This window comes from Phocoena sinus, chromosome 6, assembly GCF_008692025.1.
Source record: "Phocoena sinus isolate mPhoSin1 chromosome 6, mPhoSin1.pri, whole genome shotgun sequence".
NCBI classification, from domain to species: domain Eukaryota; kingdom Metazoa; phylum Chordata; class Mammalia; order Artiodactyla; family Phocoenidae; genus Phocoena; species Phocoena sinus.
The window spans coordinates 19,701,992-19,720,152 of record NC_045768.1 but is presented as its reverse complement, the minus strand read 5'-3'; the positions used below and the strand labels follow the sequence as shown (position 1 = coordinate 19,720,152).

At 52.4% G+C, this 18,161-nt stretch overlaps 1 protein-coding gene across 3 annotated transcripts in view; it reads right to left on the bottom strand.

Moving 5' to 3' along the window:
- Positions 1-12,098: 12,098 nt before the first annotated feature.
- WHRN (whirlin) overlaps positions 12,099-18,161 on the bottom strand; it is an 88,380-nt gene continuing 82,317 nt past the window's right edge. For 2 of the 3 annotated variants that reach the window (XM_032635135.1, XM_032635136.1), the window contains 5 exons: positions 17,718-17,789; positions 15,957-16,494; positions 13,914-14,095; positions 13,272-13,394; positions 12,099-12,983 (listed from right to left, as the gene is read on the bottom strand). In XM_032635135.1, coding sequence (XP_032491026.1) covers positions 12,801-12,983; positions 13,272-13,394; positions 13,914-14,095; positions 15,957-16,494; positions 17,718-17,789 — 1,098 coding nt within the window. In that variant the 3' untranslated portion in view covers positions 12,099-12,800. The remainder of the gene's footprint in view (positions 12,984-13,271; positions 13,395-13,913; positions 14,096-15,956; positions 16,495-17,717; positions 17,790-18,161) is intronic. The other variant, XM_032635137.1, reaches the window with a different exon arrangement.

The window sequence follows — 18,161 nt, the reverse complement described above, 5'->3', positions numbered from 1 at the left end:
ACCACTGGGAGCTCTGTGAAGTGCACCATTACATCCCCGTGCCCAGCACAGGCCCTGACACACAGGAGAAGCACAGTGAACACATGCTGGATGATCTACTGAATCTAGCCAGTCACCCCAGCCTGGCTTGTGGCCCTCACATCAATCCAGTGAGGGTGATGTGACATCCCCATTTTACAGGTAGGTAAACAGAGGCCCCGAGAGCTGCAGCAACTTGCCCATAGTCACAAAGCTTGTGAGTGCTGCTGTACATTCAGACACAAAAAGACCCGAGTCTTTTAACGACCATGCTTGGTGCTCACACCGTGTAGCCTATGGAGATTATTAATAAACTGGGCACCAGAAGATCAGGAGTGGAGTTTATTACCAACAAATTGCAATTCACTAAGCCAATGTTCTAACTTCCTAAGGAGACTCTGGTTCCTCACAGAGCCTTTCAGTTTTCTAAAGTGCTTTCTCATCCTTCACAGCACTAGATGCTTGAGAATCACTTTGGGAAGTAGGCAGGACAGGGGTATGATTCCATTGTATGGGTCAGCAAAACTGAGGCCCACAGATGGGGAAGAGATTAGTTCCTGGTCATCCAGGAGAAACAAAAGAGCAAACAAAACACCTTGGCCCCTACTGCCAGGGCTTGAGTTCTTCCATCAGAAGCATGCCTGGAGCGCCACGGCTGCACAAGCCAGCCAGTCCTCACCACAGGAGCCCAGTAAGCCCTCGGCCATTTGTTCCCCCAGCCCCTGGGTCATAATGCTCTAACACCGCGGTGGCCATTTCTCACCCACTTTCCCACTGCCCACCCTCCCTGCTCCCTCCCTCCACTGTCATTCTTAAGCCCCACCTAAGTGGGGAAGGTGAATCTCTTTCTTAAAGTCTCCCCGTGCCTCCCAGGACAGGGCCAGGACTGGGATGGGCGTTGCTTGCTGATGTGATGAGCCCTGGACAGTCACTCCTTCACATGATGTCCTGAGGTCCAGGGGGTACAGTGGAGCCACCAGGCTTCTCAGCCATCCTGGGGGAAACCAGGGGCTGGTGACTTCAGGATTCATGGGGGCTGAAGGCTGTTATTTCACCCTCTGCCCCTCCTTGAGCTCCTGATATCTCCCTTCCCTGGGGAAGAAATGAAAACCCATCCCAAGGTCACCCACTCCTTCCTGCCCAGGTTGCTGAATTTACCCCCATCGTTAAAATCCACGGGGATGTGGGGGTGAGGAAGCAGGGGAGGATTTCAAGAGTGAACCCAGAAGAACCTACGGAAGCCTGGCTTGGGAAGTGGAGACCCAAGTTCCAGCCTGAGTGATGCTGGACAAAAGCTTTTCCCTCTCGTAGCTTTGGAGCCTTGAGGCTTAATGAGATTCTCTCTGAGGTTATCGGAAGTGACCTTCTAGCATAAAATCTCCTGGGTTCTTGATTCCACTTGCCCACACAGGCAGAAACACTGTGCTGATGGGAGGCTGCGGGGAGCAGGTGTCCAGGGTACATGGGCTTTGTGAATAATCAGAGGCCTCCAGGTTCTCTCTTGAAAGCTGTGTGGCCTTAGGCAAGTCACTTAACCTCTCTGAACTCCAGATTCCTCATCTGTAAAATGGGGCTTTACAGGATCCTTGGTCAATGAGGCTATGTACCTAAAGCCCTGGCCAGTGCCCAACTGGCACAGAGCTCATGGATAAATGACTTTGGCCATATTCATGAAACGCCCATATGGCCTGCTCCCTGAAGGACTGAGTTTAATTTTCCTGGCTCTCCTAATATCAACCACACCTCAAGCTTTGAGTCCTTTACACAAAAGGGGACGGCCAGCCCTCCCAACCAAGTGGAGAGAAATGCTGCCATATCCCAGTGATTCTTCTCCCTGTGGCCCCCAAACCAGGTCTGGGGGTCACTGACCCAGCTAGAAACTGTGTCTCCACCTTGAATCATTAAGGAGGGGAGGAAACAGGCCTTCCTCAGCCAACTGAAACATGGGTTATGAGGAGGGTGTGGTCATATTGAGGAAAACACACTCACGCTCACACACTCGCACACATACGCACCCACACTCTCAAGTGTATGTTCCATGGAAAGAATCAAAAAAAACGTGCATGTGACGGGAACGCGTTGCTAACAGCAAAACTTTATTGCGCGCCTGTTATGTAAAGGCCCTTCTATGGATTAGAAACTCATTATTTAATCCTCATACCGATCCAAGGAGGTAGGAATTATTATGCCCATTTCACAGGAGAGTAAGCTGGGTTTGAATCAGGCTGTCTGAAACCAGACACTACAATCTTAATCACTTTGCGACTGAACCTTACAGTAGGTGGAAAAGTTGGAAACAACCTCAAAGTCCAATAACAGAGGATCATTAAAATAAATGATGACATTTCCACTCAAAGGAATATTACGCAGTGATTAAGTCATACTGTAGAAGACAACAAAGTGACTTAAAAAATTGTGATATGTTAAGTGAACAAGCCAGTTATAAAATAATGTGTATCTAGTGTGAGTCCATTAAAGAAAAACACAGTAAAATGTGGAGGAAGAGAAGGGAAAGAGGAAGGAAAAAAGAGAGAGAGCTCCTCCAAAATGTTTACAATAATTATTATTAGGTAGAAAACTAAGGCAAGTTTACTCTTTTTCCTTATGTGTGTTTTCTAAAAATAACAGTTGTTTTAAAAATAAGAGTAAAATTTACTATTTTTAACATTACTATTTACTATTAACATGTTTACCATTACTAAACACATTACATTTACTATTTTTAACATTACTATTTACATTTAACATGTTTACTAAAATGTTTACTATTAACATTTACTATTCTTAAAAGAACGAAGCAAAACAAACAAAAGCCACTGCTGCACGCCTGTGCAGGGCTTCATTCTGATGAGACCTTGGGCCTGGCCCTCCTCGGTTTCCCACCTATGAAAGTTGGGAAGAGTGGTTGGGCTCTTTGAGGGCCTTGGCAGCTCTGACATTCTGTGACATTCTGTATCCCCATCCCACAACTTCTCTCTTCCTCTTTTTAGACTCTGACACCATGTGCTTTTTCACACGGCACATATAGCCATTATACAACATGTAGGATTATGTGAAGATCACAAAAAAGGAAAGGAAGCAATCCCTGCCTTAGCCACTCTTAACATCTTGGGACATGGCATGTGTTATCGGATTGGAGCCTCATAATCGGGCATTTAACAGATGAGAAAAGGCTCAGAGATGTTACACAATTTGCCCAAAGTCACACAGCACATTAGGGGCAGAGTTGGATCTGTACCCACAAGTAAAGCATTACCTTCGGAATGAATCCCTGATTGGGGGGTGGGGGGCTGAGTGCAGCCTCCTGAACCCTGAGGTCCCTCCCGGTCCTTGGTTCTTGGCTGTGGTCCCAAGACTGAGAAGACCCACAGCTGGGCATCCAACTCTGGCTTTGCTCACTGGCCCCTCCCCCACAATAGGCTCAGCTTGGAGTGGGGGGTGGGAGGAATGCTGGCAAGGATCCAGGGGGCTGGTACAAGACCACCGCTGAGAGCAGGGGGTCTCTCTCTGCAGCCGAGCTGGAGTTTGGCTGACACTTGGCAAGGAAGATCAGAGCCAATATGGGACTGTAGGCTGGAATGGAGGAGGGACCGAGAAAGCAAAAATGTGAGGGTTTGGGGGCAGAGAGGCCTGGGTCCAAATCTGGTGGTTCTGACCTTAGATATGTTTCCTAACATATGTTCTATATCCTCATCTACAGACTGAGGGTAACACTGTCCTCAGGGACATGCTTGTAAAGTAATGGGATAGTGTTTACCAGTCTTAGCACACAGGAGGTGCTCAGAAAATCAGGGGTGCTGTTAGTCTCCTCCTGGCTCCCCTGATCAACCGGGGCCTCTTCCCGGCCACCAGGCCCCCAACTCATCCTCCAATCCCTTCAGGACATGCTGCTGGATAAACCTTAGAGCATCATTCTGACCAAGCCTTTCCCTGCTTAAAGACCATCAAATTGGGCTGTTGTCACTTTCACGTTAAAGGCTAGACATTTTGGCCTGGAATTCAACAACCTGTTCCCAAGTCAGAGAGCTGCTGCTTTACACAACTCACACCACAGACTAGGAGCCTCATCTCATAAAAGTTTCCTTCCAAAATCCCACACTTCAGGGGAGCTGTAGTGGGGTGCAGGCCTTTTGGCCTGGCTCCCTTTGGTCTTCCTGTACCACCAGGAACCCTCCAACTTCTGGCTGCCATGCAGAGCAAGGCTCGTCTTCCATCACCCAACACCCTTCACATGCAGCTCTCTTATTAGAAAAAAGAAAGAGAGCAAGAAAGAGAGAGAGAGGGAGAGAAAGAAAGGAAGGAAGGAAGGTAGGAAGGGAGAAAGGAAGAAAAAGAAAAAGCTCTGAATGTGGCATTTACTAATTTCTATAATGTAAATACCCTTATTACGGTCAAGCTACCAACACGATATCACTGAACACAGCCCTGGGAAGAGATGCACACAATCAGCTCTCACCAGATGACACACCCCTGCAAATCCCAAAGCAATAACCGACTAATCCCAGTGAAGAGCTGTGTGACCTCAGATGAATGACTTAACCTCTCTGAATCTCAAGCTTCTCATTTGTAAAATGAAAACAACAATAGCACCCATCTTATGGCAATGAGGTGAATATTAGGTGATCAACAACAATGTACTGAGTACCTACTATGTGTAGGGCTCTGTACTAGGCACGGGGAGGGTGACTGGGGACAAGATGGACAAGAGCTCCTGCCCTCCCAGACCTCACTCGATGCAGTAAAACCCCTGGCATAGTGGCTGGAATATAGCATTCCATAACCATTAGCTATTATTATCAACGGTATTATTGTTGTTATGCCTTCCTTTCTGTGGGCCTCAGTTTCCTCATCTCCAAACAGTTTCCTCCTCCAAATCTCCAAACTCTAAAATGTAGCCTAAAAACTTTCTATGATGCCACCTCACTTGAGCCTTAAAGTGGCGTTACCATTCCCATTTTACAGAGGGGAAAACTGAGGCCCTCAGAACTGAAGCCTGGCTGAGGACTCAATCCAAGTTCTTCTAACTCTCAGTCTCCAGATCTGTCCCACCTCCTGGACAGAGGAAACATAAAAAGGACCTGAAATTCAACTGGTGGCTCAGCAGGACGCTTAAAAAATAGTCTTTCTTCTCCATTTCATGGGGATAAATTGAAATGTCCTTCGTGTGCACCAGTTTCCAAAACACCCTCTCAGCATGACAGCCACAGTGCCGGGGCCATTCCCAGTCTCTCTGGAAACCCTGGCACTTCTGGCGGACTCTGCAGGCTGATGAGAGCTGATGAAACCCCCTTGCAAGAAACAACCCAAATCACATGTTTCAAATGCAAACCACTGGACTTTGGGTCTTTGCCTAAAGTCCTCACATGGGCACCTTCTCCCTCTTTCTGAAGAACTGAGACCGCCCTTGGGAATAAACCCAAATCATCCTCCAACGACCATGGGGTCCAACCCCTATTGGTAAGTAAGCCAGACTTAGGCCCCATCAAATGGATAGGTAGAAATTCTGTTTCTTGACAAGACAAAACCAACAGCCAAAAAATAAAACCCGCTAACTCCAAAGGAGGTGCCTCGAAATTTCTCTGTGGAAGTCCCTATACGTATCTAACCTCCGTCCTTCATGCTTCAGTTTCAGTCATTTCCTTTCCTTCTGTTCTAGAGGGCAGAAACAATGTCTCTTTTCACTGCAGCCAATCTCAGCTTCTCTTCTCAGCTCCAAAACAGCCCAGGTTTGTTATCAGCAATTTTCCTTTCCAACTTTTACTGAGAAGCAGAAGCTTTCCAAACGTAGGTATTAATCCGCTCCAACCTGTCATTTCTTTCAACAAAAGCCAGGGAAAGGAACAGGGAAGAGTCTTGTCCAAAGTCACGCAGCAAGAAGGCTCTGGCTCTGCCTGTGCCAGACCCATCACACAGGGGAGAGGCCAGCTCGGCGGCCGCCCCGCTGCGCGCCCCTGGTCAAGTCTCAGACCCTCTTTGGGCCTTAGTCTCCCCATCTTCGTACCAAGAAAGGCTGGCCTTATTCCTGCAGTTCGTTCCAGTTCCTACCACTGTCGGAGCTGCCCACCCTCATGCTGGCCCTTGCTCTACCTCCGTACCCCTGCCAAAAAGATGAAAAGAAACTTGCGTTAGGCGTCCGGGGAGGGCTCACGGCTCCGAGTTGTCAGGCTACGCAGGTTGTTGCCGGGTGAGCAAATATCACACAAATCCCACAACAGAGAAGTGCCACCTCCCCTGTAACCACAGCTACCCGGGCCACACCTCCAACCCAAACACAGCCCGAGGCCCAGCCAAGGACCACCTCCGGATTCCCTCGGGACCCCTCCCCTCCCGGTGACCAGCCCCAGCTGGAGAGAGAGAGAGAGAGAGAGAGAGAGAGAGAGAGAGAGAGAGAGAGAGAGAGAGAGACAGCCAACTCCCCCATTGCGCGGAGGTGGAAACTGAGGCCAGAGAGTAGAGACTGCGCAACCCATAGGCCGGCGGCGTTTGGACTCGGACCCTGATAGCCCGTCCAGGGCTCCCTCCTATTCCCGGGGCGGCAATCCGTCTCCTTCCCGTGCTCTGGGGTTTCCACGTGGGAGAGGCCGAAAGCTGCGCAGTCCCTGTGGATCGGAGCCCACCCATGCTGTCCACTCTCCCTCCCCATTCCGCCGACGGAGAAACTGAAACCCTGCGAGGGGCCAGGACCCGCCCCTGACCCACCGCGAACCCCTCCCCGCGTCTCACCTGCTGGCCGCCACGGCGCGCGGGTGGTTTCCCGGAGTTGAGCGGCAAACAAAGGCCTCCAATCCGGGCGCGGGGCGGGGCGGCGATATTTTGCATAATCCCGGAGGCCGGCCTGTGACGGCCAGGGCGAGGCCCTGGGAGGCGGGGCCTCTGGGAGCTCCACCAATCGCAGAAAGGCGACAGCCCACGTCCCGCCCCCAGGGGTTCGGACGTAGATCCAGGCTCTAGGACTGAAAATCTCAAATCTGGGAGATTGCGTGTCTTTCTGGAACGCGCCCAGTGGCAGACGGGAGGCCTGGAGTTACGACATTTGTGCAGGGTCGCACAGAGCCACAGTGAGGGAGAAACCATAAACTTTGATAGCCGAAACTACTGCTTCATAACAGTAGTAATAAACTTTTCTGGAGCACTTACATGTCAGGCACTGTTACTCTTACTATGCTCTATCCTCTCGTAAAAGGTAAGTGGGTGTTATCACTACCCGCCAAGTGTATTCTACTCAAAACCATCATTAGACAAGTGGGCAAACGCAGGCCTGGAGAGAGATGAGAACTTGCCCTAGGTCCTGCAGTGAGAACAGCACAGAAATAAACCATTGTTCAGTGAAAGCGCACCGTGAAGGGTGTAAGTGTAAGGCGTCAGACTGGCCTAGGCTCTCGCCCTAGTTCTGCCAGTGGCTGCCCCTGAACTTCAGGTAAATGGGATTCTTAACTCTGACCTCATAGGATTGCTGAGGGGAGTAAATAAACATGCATAGCACCAGGCCTATAAGAAATAAATCAATGACACTAATTTAAAGGGCTCCTGGACCAATCCTATTTCACAGAGGGGAGGGGGTGGAATAGGCCCAAAGACAGGAAGTGACTTGCCCAAGGTCTGGCATCCAGCTGTGTTGCAGCCCAGTTCTCTTTCCTCGTGGCAGAAAGCTCTTCCCAGTTCCCCAGGTTGCCACTGGGTCCCTACACACCCACACACTCTCCAGCGTTTATTGTTTGTAGATTTTAAAAAATAAATTTATTTATTTATTTGTTTTTATTTTTGGCTGTGTCGGGTCTTCGTAGCTGTGTGCAGGCTTTCTCTAGTTGCAGTGAGCGGGGGCTACTCTTCCTTGCGGTGCACAGGCTTCTCATTGTCGTGGCTTCTCTGCTTGTTGCAGAGCACGGGCTCTAGGTGCGCGGGCTTCAGTAGTTGTGGCACGTGGGATCAGTAGCTCTGCGGCATGTGGGATCTTCCCTGGCCAGGGCTTGAACCCGTGTCCCTTGCATTGGTAGGCAGGTTCTTAACCACTGTGCCACCAGGGAAGCCCTGTCTGTAGATTTTTGATGATGGCCATTCTGACCAGTGTGAGGTGATACCTCACTGTAGTTTTGTTTTGCATTTCTCTAATAATTAGTGATGCTGGGCATCTTTTCATGTGCCTCTTGGCCATCTGTATGTCCTCTTTGGTGAAATGTCTATTTAGGTCTTCCCCCCATTTTTTTTTTTTTGCAGTACGCAGGCCTCTCACTGCTGTGGCCTCTCCCATTGCGGAGCACAGGCTCCAGACGTGCAGGCTCAGCGGCCATGGCTCACGGGCCCAGCCGCTCCGCGGCATGTGGGATCTTCCCAGACCGGGGCACGAACCCGTGTCTCCTGCATCGGCAGGCAGACTCTCAACCACTGTGCCACCAGGGAAGCCCCCCCTCATTTTTTTTAATGGGTTGTTTTTTTGATATTGAGCTCCATGAGCTGTTTGTATATGTTGGAGATTAATCCTTTGTCCGTTGCTTCATTTGCAAGAAGGAACGAAATTGGGTCATTTGTAGAGATGTGGATGGACCTAGAGTCTGTCATACAGAGTGAAGTAAACCAGAAAGAGAAAAATAAATATCGTATATTAACACATATATGTGGAATCTAGAAAAATGGTACAGATGAACCTATTTGTAGGGCAGGAATAGAGACATAGACGTAGAGAACGGACATGTGGACTCGTGGTGGGGAAGGGGAGGGTGGGACGAATTGGGAGATTAGGTTTGACATAAATATGCTACCGTGTGTAAAATAGCTAGCTAGTGGGAACTTGCTGTATAGCCCAGGGAGCTCAGCTTGGTGCTCTGTGATGACCTAGACTGGGGGGAAGTGGGGGAAAGAGGTCCAAGAGCGGGGGATATATGTACACATATAGCTGATTCACTTCATTGTACAGCAGAAACTAACACAACATTGTAAAGCAATTTTACTCCAATTACAAAAAATGATACAAATGAACTTATTTACAAAACAGAAATAGACTCATAGACATTGAAAACAAATTTATGGTTACCAAAGAGGAAAGGGGGGGGAGGGATAAATTAGGAGTTTGGGAGTAACAGATACACACCACTATCTATAAAATAACAAGGACCTACTGTATAGCACAGGGAACTATATTCAATCTTGTAATAAAAAAGAATCTGAAAAAGAGTATATATATATATATATAAAATGTTTACATAACTGAAGCACTTTGCTGTACACCTGAAACTAACACAACATTGTAAATCAACTATACTTCAATTAAAAAAAAATAGATAAATAAATATGGTGATGAAAAAAAAATGATGAGAAATCTGAGGCTCAGAGAAGTTAAGTGACTTGCCCAAGATCACACAGCCAGGAAGTGGTGGATGTAGAATTTGAGTCCAAATGTCAGACTCTGAGGTATGGACTCTTTGAGGTGTGCCTTGTTCTCTGGCCTTGCGATCCTCACAGTGGTCTTACTCCATCCCTCACCCTGCTTTCTTCCAAGCAGAGAGGGTGCCAAGTGATTTGAAGGCCAACTCAGCACTTGCTTGGGCAGGCCCTATTGCAAACCGAAAACTTGCCCTCTTCTGTCTTCTCCTCCATCTAGCTGCAGACCCTGAAACTGTCTAGTCATACCTTCCGCCTGCCCCCAGTTCCAGCATTATGAGTAAAGATGTTGTGGCCAGATGGACCTCTGGCCCCTCCCTCTCCCAATATCCAAGCTGCCTTAGGGCATTGTTTTAGGTCCCTTCAAAGGCAACAGGACAGGACACATGCTTATCTTGGGGCTTCACGTTGTGAACCTCAGGTAGCTGTGGGTCCAAATTTGTCCACTATCACTCATAAGGTATGCAGCTTGGGACAAGTAACTTGGCCTTTCTAAGCCCACTTGCAAAGGAATTTTTTTAAGCTTAAAGTTCTACTGGGAGGGGAACCCTCATACCCAATGGCCTACAGCCCCAGAGTCAGACCCAGGAATTTCAGAACCAACACTTCCAGAAACTCATTCTTGTCCTTTTTTCAGAGGACAAACTTGGAACGGTGGGCAGCAGCTGCCGGGAGCTCCCTGACCCCTGGGGTTGGATGGAGTGGGGAGATGGCTGGTATAAGATACCGGAAGTCACGAGTTCATAGGGCAGGCCAGTAACTGGCCTGAAATTCACACAGCAAGTCAGTGATAGAGGAAAACCTCTTGATTCAGAACAGATGCACAAGGACTTGGGCCTGGAAAAGATGTGGTGTTTATAAGGTCAGATGGCTCCTTTGTTCACCAGCATCCCAAGTGCAATCGTCTCCCTGGGGCTGACTCCAAGCCTGGAGTCTGGGCCCACACACAGCATCCCAGCCTCCACCAGAAGCAAGCAGCAGTATCCCCATTGTATTTATTTCCTGTGGCTACTGTAACAGATTGCCACCAGTTCATGGTTTAAAACAACACTAATTTGTTCTTACAAAGAGAGGTCTGAAGCCCCAAATCGGTTTCACCTTGCTAAAGTCGAGGTGTTGGCAGGGCAGGTTCCATCCGCAGGCTCGGGGAGAATCCATTTCCTCGCCTTTTTCAGCTTCTTTATAAATGGCCACCTGTATTCCTGGGCTCATGGTCCCTTCCTCCATCTTTGAACTGCATCCCTCCAACCTCTGCTTCCATCATCACACCACCTTTTCCTCTGCTGTGCCAAATCTCCTTCTGCCTTCCTCTGATAAGGACCCTTGTGATTACATCGGGCCCACCCAGATAATCCAGGATAACCTCCCCGTCTAAATGCCTTAATCACATCTCCCTTTGCCATCTCGGTAACACTCACACGCAACAGGAATCTGGATATCTTTGGGAGCCATTACTCAGCCAACCACACCCATTTTCTACATTGGGAACTAGGGTTTAGAAAGGTGAAATCACCTGCCCGTGACCACACAGGAGTTGGAGTCTGATGCCAGGAGATCTGGGGCCCGACAAAGCCCTCTTGCAGCCAGATGAGGGTTATTCCCTGCAGGGGTACTAGGGCTGGAGAGGAGCATACAGAGTCCCATGGGAGGGGCTGGGGCTTTGGGGGATACTGGCTGCTTTAGAGGTCCAGCGGAATCCAGGGCTCTGGCCTCAGGTGGTCTCCTTAAGCTGGGGAGGAGACAGGAGCAGCTAAGAGCCAGATGTGGTACAAGTCTGGGGAATCGACTGCCCCCAACCCACTTCTGGCAGACCCCTGGACACAGGGCTGGACAAAGCAGGGCTTCTCAAAGTGTTCTTGCACCACAGAAAGACTGGGGTGAAGGAAATGGGCACTGGGGCTGGCAGCGGGGCTGTGTAGCAGACCATTTTTTGGCCCCCTCCCCTCCCCGCTCCCTCCATGGGTTTTTGCTTCTAACACCCACTGCCCTTGGCTCCTGGACCAGCTTCGTCTGCACAGATAGAGGGTGGGAAGTGATTGGGAATTCACTGCCTCACCCCTCTCCCCCCAGACCTTGTCCAAAGACTGACAACTTGAAAGCCCTGTCCCCTTGCCCTGAGTGGGGACAACTCTAGGCCAAGCTTACACTCCAGTGTCCCCCGTGGGATCAGGCTGCCACTGTCCTCCCAGGACTTTGCCTGTAATCACATCCTGCTTGGCTTCTTCACCTTCCCTTCTGATTCCCCCACTGCTATACTGGACTCTCCACCACACTTCCTTAATGAATGGCCTGCACACACATCACCATCTCAGAGTCGGTGTCTGGGACCCGCCCTAAGATGGGCCACCTCTCTGTGCTTTCAAACATTCACGCACATTGCGCATTCTGCCTCGTAACATAAATGTGCGCTTAAAATATTACTGTGTCCGTTTCAGGGGTACAGCGTTACAGTTTAACAACTATATATACCTGGCATTTTGAGCTAAAAATATCTGTAAATCACCTTCGAGGACGGTGTTCCAAAGATGTGGCTGTGGCTCCAGTGCCCCTGCGTACCTGCTGTGTGACCCAGATTGAGCCGGGGGGGGGGGGGGGGCAGGGAAAATGTGATATTCTGGGTGCCTCCATCTGTCCTACCATCCCCTCTCCACGTCAAGCACTCAAAACGCCAGCCACACAGACAGGCCACATAGCACACTGGGTCCTAATCTTGTTCAGATCTCTTTATTGAAAAATTAAAGTCATAAGCTCTGTATATAAATACACTGACGACGCTGGTCACCTGCAAGGCCTCTGGGATAGGCTAGGGGTGTGGTGGGAAGCTGGGGTCCTGGCGTACCCAGGGGTGTGGGATGGAAATAAATAATAAATACTATGGAGAATGAGGAGCTAGGAGGAACGGGGTGTGAATGGGGGGTGCTCGATACTTATTTGTGGCACTGAAGGTCCTGCAAGATGCTGCCCTGGCTGGGGGCTGTGTCTACGGATTTTCACGTCACTTCACTCCAGACAAAAGCTCAGGCATCTGGGGATAGGCCCGGTCCTAGCTGGCCGGGGAGCAGCAGGGCCTCCACGCAACCCAGAGTTCCAGGACCTGGGAGGCCTCAGGTGGAGACACAGGTGCTCTGCCCTTCCCCTTAGTTTCTTCCCTTCCTGAGGTCTCATGCTTATACTGAGTGCTTACTGTGTACTGGGCATTGCACCAGACCCCGACCTGACGTTCTGTTTGCCTTGCCCAGCTGTTTTTTCCCAGTTCTGGTCCAGTGGGCCAGGAAGGAGTGGAGGGATGTCTTCCTGCTACCCTGGCCATGTAGCCCCGGCCCCTGAAGGAGCTCAGTAGTGCCAGGAGGGAGGAAGGACCAGGGCCAGGGGCTGGGCAGCGGTGGGAGGCCCTCGGGCCTCGGCCCCTAGAGCATCACATTGAACTCGGTGACCAGAAAGTCGATGTAGTCACGCTCCTTGCTCTTGAAGGCCTCTGCGATGATGCGCGCGGCCTCGCGGTGCTCCTTGCCCCGAAGCGTCGCCCCGTTCACCTCCAGGATCACGTGGCCCACCTTGAGCTGCCCGCAGTTGTGGGCTGAGCCGCCTCGCTGCAGGAGTGAGACACAGGGCATGAGCACATGGGGTGCCTGAGGGCTAGGCCAGCCTGGCCTTGACCACCCACCAGGGTAGGCCTGCTACCGCCAACCAGGTAGCCACAATCTGGCGTCCGCTGCCCTGATTAGGACAACTGTGGCTCAGCGAGAGCAAAGGCAGTATGAGCCTGGGTCTGCCCTTGGGTGCTGGGGCATCTCTGGGCATGGCAAACCCCTGGGGATGCTGAGAGGGGGACCTTCAGGGGTAGGGAGACGCGGTCAGGCAGGTCTGTGGGGACGTACCTGAATCGTGACGATCCTAGGCAGGGGCTGGCGGGTGTTGGCGCCGCCCTCGATGGCGATGCCCAGGGTGGCTGCACTTTTCTTCACGCGGACCAGGGTGGAGGTGGGCTCCAGGAGTCCGGGCTGCAGGTGTGAGAAAGGAAACCAGTGACAGGCCTCCTGGGTGGACAGGCCTGGCCTGGGGGCTGGACCAGCTGTGACAGGCCTCTGGGTCAGCAGGGTGCAGACTCCAGCCCCGTGTCGGGAGCCTGCAGTGTGCTAGCACTAAGCACAGCACTTGGGGTTCTCAGCTCCCTAACTCTGAGGCTCGGGGGCTTAAGGGGCTGGCCCAAGGCTGCCTGGGCGTGACACCAGGACTTGAATGCAGCCTGACTGCCTCGCCACCACATCACGTCAGAACTGAGCTTGAAGATCCTTGAGACCCACCTTGAGCACTTGGCTTGTCTGTGTCAGTGGCCAAGGGAGGGCCTTCAGACTCTGAATACAGCGGTCTTTCCAGACACCCACATCCCCCCTCCAGTGACGAGGGACTCACTACCTCCCCTGTGGTTACTAGTCAAGTTGAACCCTGCTCAGGACGTCCTGTTCTTCACCTGGGGCCGGCCTCCCCCTCCCCCTCTGCACCCCCGGCTCCTCGCTCACCGGTTTGGCAGCCCCCTCGGTGGTCCTCTCGTTCCGAGGCGTCTCCTTGCTACTCCTACTCTTGGCGGACACCACCTGTCTGCCTCGGCCCGGGGCGCTGGCTTCTGCCTCGCCGGCGTCCACGCCACTGTCCTCACTCAGGGTCTGCCCGCTGTCCGAGAGCTGGGAGAGTGTGGAGGCTGCTGGGAGTGGGGACAGGAGGAGAGGTATGGTTTACAGCTGGGGCTGGTGAGGGCTTCCTGGAGGAGCTGAGCGGCAGGCTGGAAGGCTGGGGATTCTCTGGGCAGAGACTCCCTGCCACCCTCCCACCTACTGAGACCTGCCCTTCCAACTGGGCCTGGCCCCAAGGCCACCACTTCCAGGACGTCCGCTTTGACTGCCCCTGGCATAATGATTAAAACAGAGCTTAGGAGGCAAACCCAGCCCACAGATACGGGCTTTGTTTTGCTTTATTTTGTTTTGTTTCTTTTAACTCTCACAGTGTTGTCAATTTTTAATGAAGGGCCAACACATTCGAATTAGGAGATTTCACACAAAAATTAAATTCCAAGCTCCTCGGGAAAAAAAAGGAAGGTCTGCCATGCTCGGTCTGTGCCCCTGCTGACCCCATCTAGCCTGGGCTGAGTGATGGGCACACGCCCTCTGGTTTAACAGTCAAACCGAAGCCGCTTCACTATGTGTGTAACGGCTTGGCCCCTGAGATTGAGACACTCTGGAGTCTGACGGGTGGAGTTTGAATCGTCTCTGACCAGCTGTGCAATCCTGGGCGAGTTACACAGCCTCTCTGAGCCTCCATGTTCTTGTTCTAACCCAGGAGCGGCGATGCCTATCCCATGGGGTTATCATAAAGACTAATAGACACGATGTGTTGGGTGAAGCAGCCAAGAGGACAGGCTTATGCTAGATTGCCTGGCTCCACAATTACATTCTGTGTCTCAGTTTCTTCATCTGTAAAATGGGGATAATAACAGTCCAGCCTCACAGAGCTGTTGGGAGGATTAGATGAGTCACTAATATCGGCAGGGTCCCTAGAACAGTGTTTCTGGCACACAGAGAGTGCTGTGCACCTGTTAGCTTTATTATCATGTGTGTCCGGCTCAGTGCCAGGTCTAGAGTGATCCATCTATGATAGCTCAGGTTTCTCTCACCGCATCCTGCCTGCTCTTCCCTTAGCTGCCTTCCGTCAGTGAGCTACTGAATGCAGGGACCCCGCATTCTGCATCCTAGTCTGCCCGCTGCTTGCATACAGCAGGTGCTCAGTAAACATCCCCTGACCTGGCTGGCCACCTTCCCTGGCCAAGGCTGCCCCGCGCATCACCTTCGCCACAAGATGGCAGCAGAATCCAACAAAACGTATCCAACTCACTACGAGGGAGGGGGTCCAGGGCCTGCGGAGGGCTCAGCCTTACCGAGTGGAAAGCCAGCTCTGCCATTCCTGCCACCTCCCCAGCTGGACAACCTCTGGAAGCTCAGGGCATGCGGCCTCGGGCTGGCCTCCCAGGTGTCTGGAAGGTCGAGCCCGCACTCTGACCCTGCAGCCCCAGGTCAGGAGACCTCCAGGGGTCCGGAGACTGCAATTTCAATGCCCACCTGTCCCCTAGCACCTGCTCTGTGCCTGGCACTGGGGGACAGAGATCACAGAAGCCACCCCTGCCCTGAACAGGCTCAGTCTTCTTGGGGAGACTTGTAGGTGAGTGCAGGATGACCAGGTCTGGGGCCCCTGGAGGAGGAGCCCGACCCTCGCAGCCACCTGGCAGGACTGTCACTGTTATCTCCAGTCCCCGATGGGGAAGCATGGCAGCCGGTCCACAGTCACACAGCCAGTAATGGCAGAGCGGGGACTCACATTCCCGCCTCTGCCTCCAAAGCCCCTCAGTGTGGGCTTGGGCTGGGGACCCTGTTCCCTGGCCCCCCGGACCCTGGGTGAGCATCTGGTCCCACCTTGGCTGTGTTGATGGGCAGGTCAACGTAGGGGGGACAGGGAGCCCCTAAGATGACACAGCAGCACCCTGAGCCCAGCCCGCCAGGGTCTGCGGTACTCACTGCGTGTCTGGGGCAGCGCCCTCACTTCATTCACGTCGGGCTCGCTGTCTGGGCGGTGCACCTCCACCATGACAAAGTGCTGGTTCGTGCCCGTCTGGTCTGGGTGGCCGGAGGGGGAGGGTGGTGGAAGGCTGCCCCCCGCCAGCGTGGCCTCTGCAGGGGGGCTTTTCAGGTGCGGGGGTGACTGGACCCGCGGGAAGGGACCAATGGGGTGCTGGTTGACCAGGGCCAGATGGGCGTCCAGCGGCCTCTTGGAGCCGGGGTTGGCCGGGGAGATGGAGGCGTAGATGGGGGAGGAGGGCGAGTCCTGTGCTGAGGAGGCCTCTGGGGCGGGGGAGGTGCCCGCCGGCGGGCTGCGGTTCCGCGGAGCAGAGAAGACGATGCCCGCGTGGGAAGACGCGGAGGAAGGCGGCTGGAGGTCCTCTCTGCCTGGCTTCCTCGTCTGGGTGATCAGGTGGTCGTGGCTTTGGGGCAAAGGTGATGGGGGAGGCGGTGGCTTGTAGCTAGGCAGTCCCTTGGAGGTGGACTTGACATCATCCTGCCAAAAGACCCAACAGGAGTAGGAGTCAGAGCCCATCGTGCCTGTTAGCGGGGAGACCTGAGCGCCCCAGTGCACCAGGCCCTGGCTGCAATTCCGTCCCTGCTCTATCAGCTCTTGGCCACGCTGCTCTGAATAATGCAACACCCGAGTGGAAAACTTCTCCCTGCATCTCAGCAGCTGATAAGCATCGGGATCTTGGCGGGAGTCTCTGGGGATGGCATCATTACCTTTGGGAACTGAAGTTCTTGGCATTAGCCAGGGCTTGTCACAGGGCACGGGACTTAATTAGACGCAGGATGCAGAGATGGAAAACAAAAAAGGCCTTTCTTTGGCTTTTCTTTTTAAGGGATTATCATAGCTTCTGGAGACAGGAGGTGTGACAGGACTGATGGGAGAGAGTGGGTAGAAGGTGGACAGACATGGGCTGGGGTGCTGTGTGGCCCTGGGCAAGACACAGCACCTCTCTGAGTGCACCTCTGGGCAACGGGGAAAACTGCACCTACCCAGCAGAGTCGTGGCGGGGGTGAGGAGCAGAGTGTGTAATGCATTAGCAAGGGGCCTGTGACCCGGCAGGTGCTTGGTGAGTGGCAGATCCTGGCATCACTGTGCCCCCCTCCCTATGCCAGCATCCAAAACTGGCACAGCTCTGATGGCCTTGTGGGCACTGTTCCAAATTCTTTACTTAGTTTAATTAATTTACTCCTTGCCACAAACTTATGGGGTAGTACACTATTATTACCCCCATTTTTACAGATGGGAAAACCGAGGCACAGAGAAGTTAAGAAACTTGCCCAAAGTCATACAGTCAGTGGCAGAGGGTGGGATTTTAGCCCAGGCAGTCTGGCTCCAAAGCCCAGGACATTCAAGAGTTATGTGGGTCAGATCACAAGGCAACACTACCCAGACTGCTGATGCGCGCGTGTGGGCATGAGGTCACGTTTAACTCCCTTTTCCAGTGCAATCACAGGGCCTCCTTGAGGAGCTCTCGCCACACACTTCATGCTTCAATACTTGCTATGACAACGTTCAGATAACACATCAAAAGTAACACCAAAGTCAAATAGCCTGACAGCCCTGCCTAAAACCCCCGGAACTAGCTGAGAGCTCACAGCTGAGGGCCTCTGTCTCCTCCCTGTGGCTCTCACCAGGGAGCCAGCCCCCAGGGTCTCAGGCACACCCGGGAGGGCAAAACACAATGAAAGGGCCAGAGAGGGTCTTACCAGGGAAACGTCTGAGAGGGTGTTCATATTGCCCTGGACAGCCTCCCCAGTCTCCTCCAGGTCCAGAGTGTTCTAGAACAGAAAAGAAAGCCATGTGAGCAAATACAAACTGAGAGGGGAAAAACCACTTTGCTCTCTAGGACACCAAACCTACATGCCCTGAGACACCTTTGTGCTGTGGTTTAAGTTCCTCCTGACCTGCCCCACTCCCTGGGAATTTACTTTACACATTAAAATTAATGTCGATTTCATTTGGAAATCAATTTCAAGGATGTCAATTTCTTGGAGACTTTCCAGGCCTCTCCTGAACTACGTGCGGAGGCTGTGGCACGGCTCTCGGAGGCTGTGGCACGGCTCTCGGAGGCTGTGGCACGGCTCTTGGAGGCTGTGGCACGGCTCTGGCCTCGACCAGGATTTCCTGTAGCTCAGCCTGTGCGCAACTCT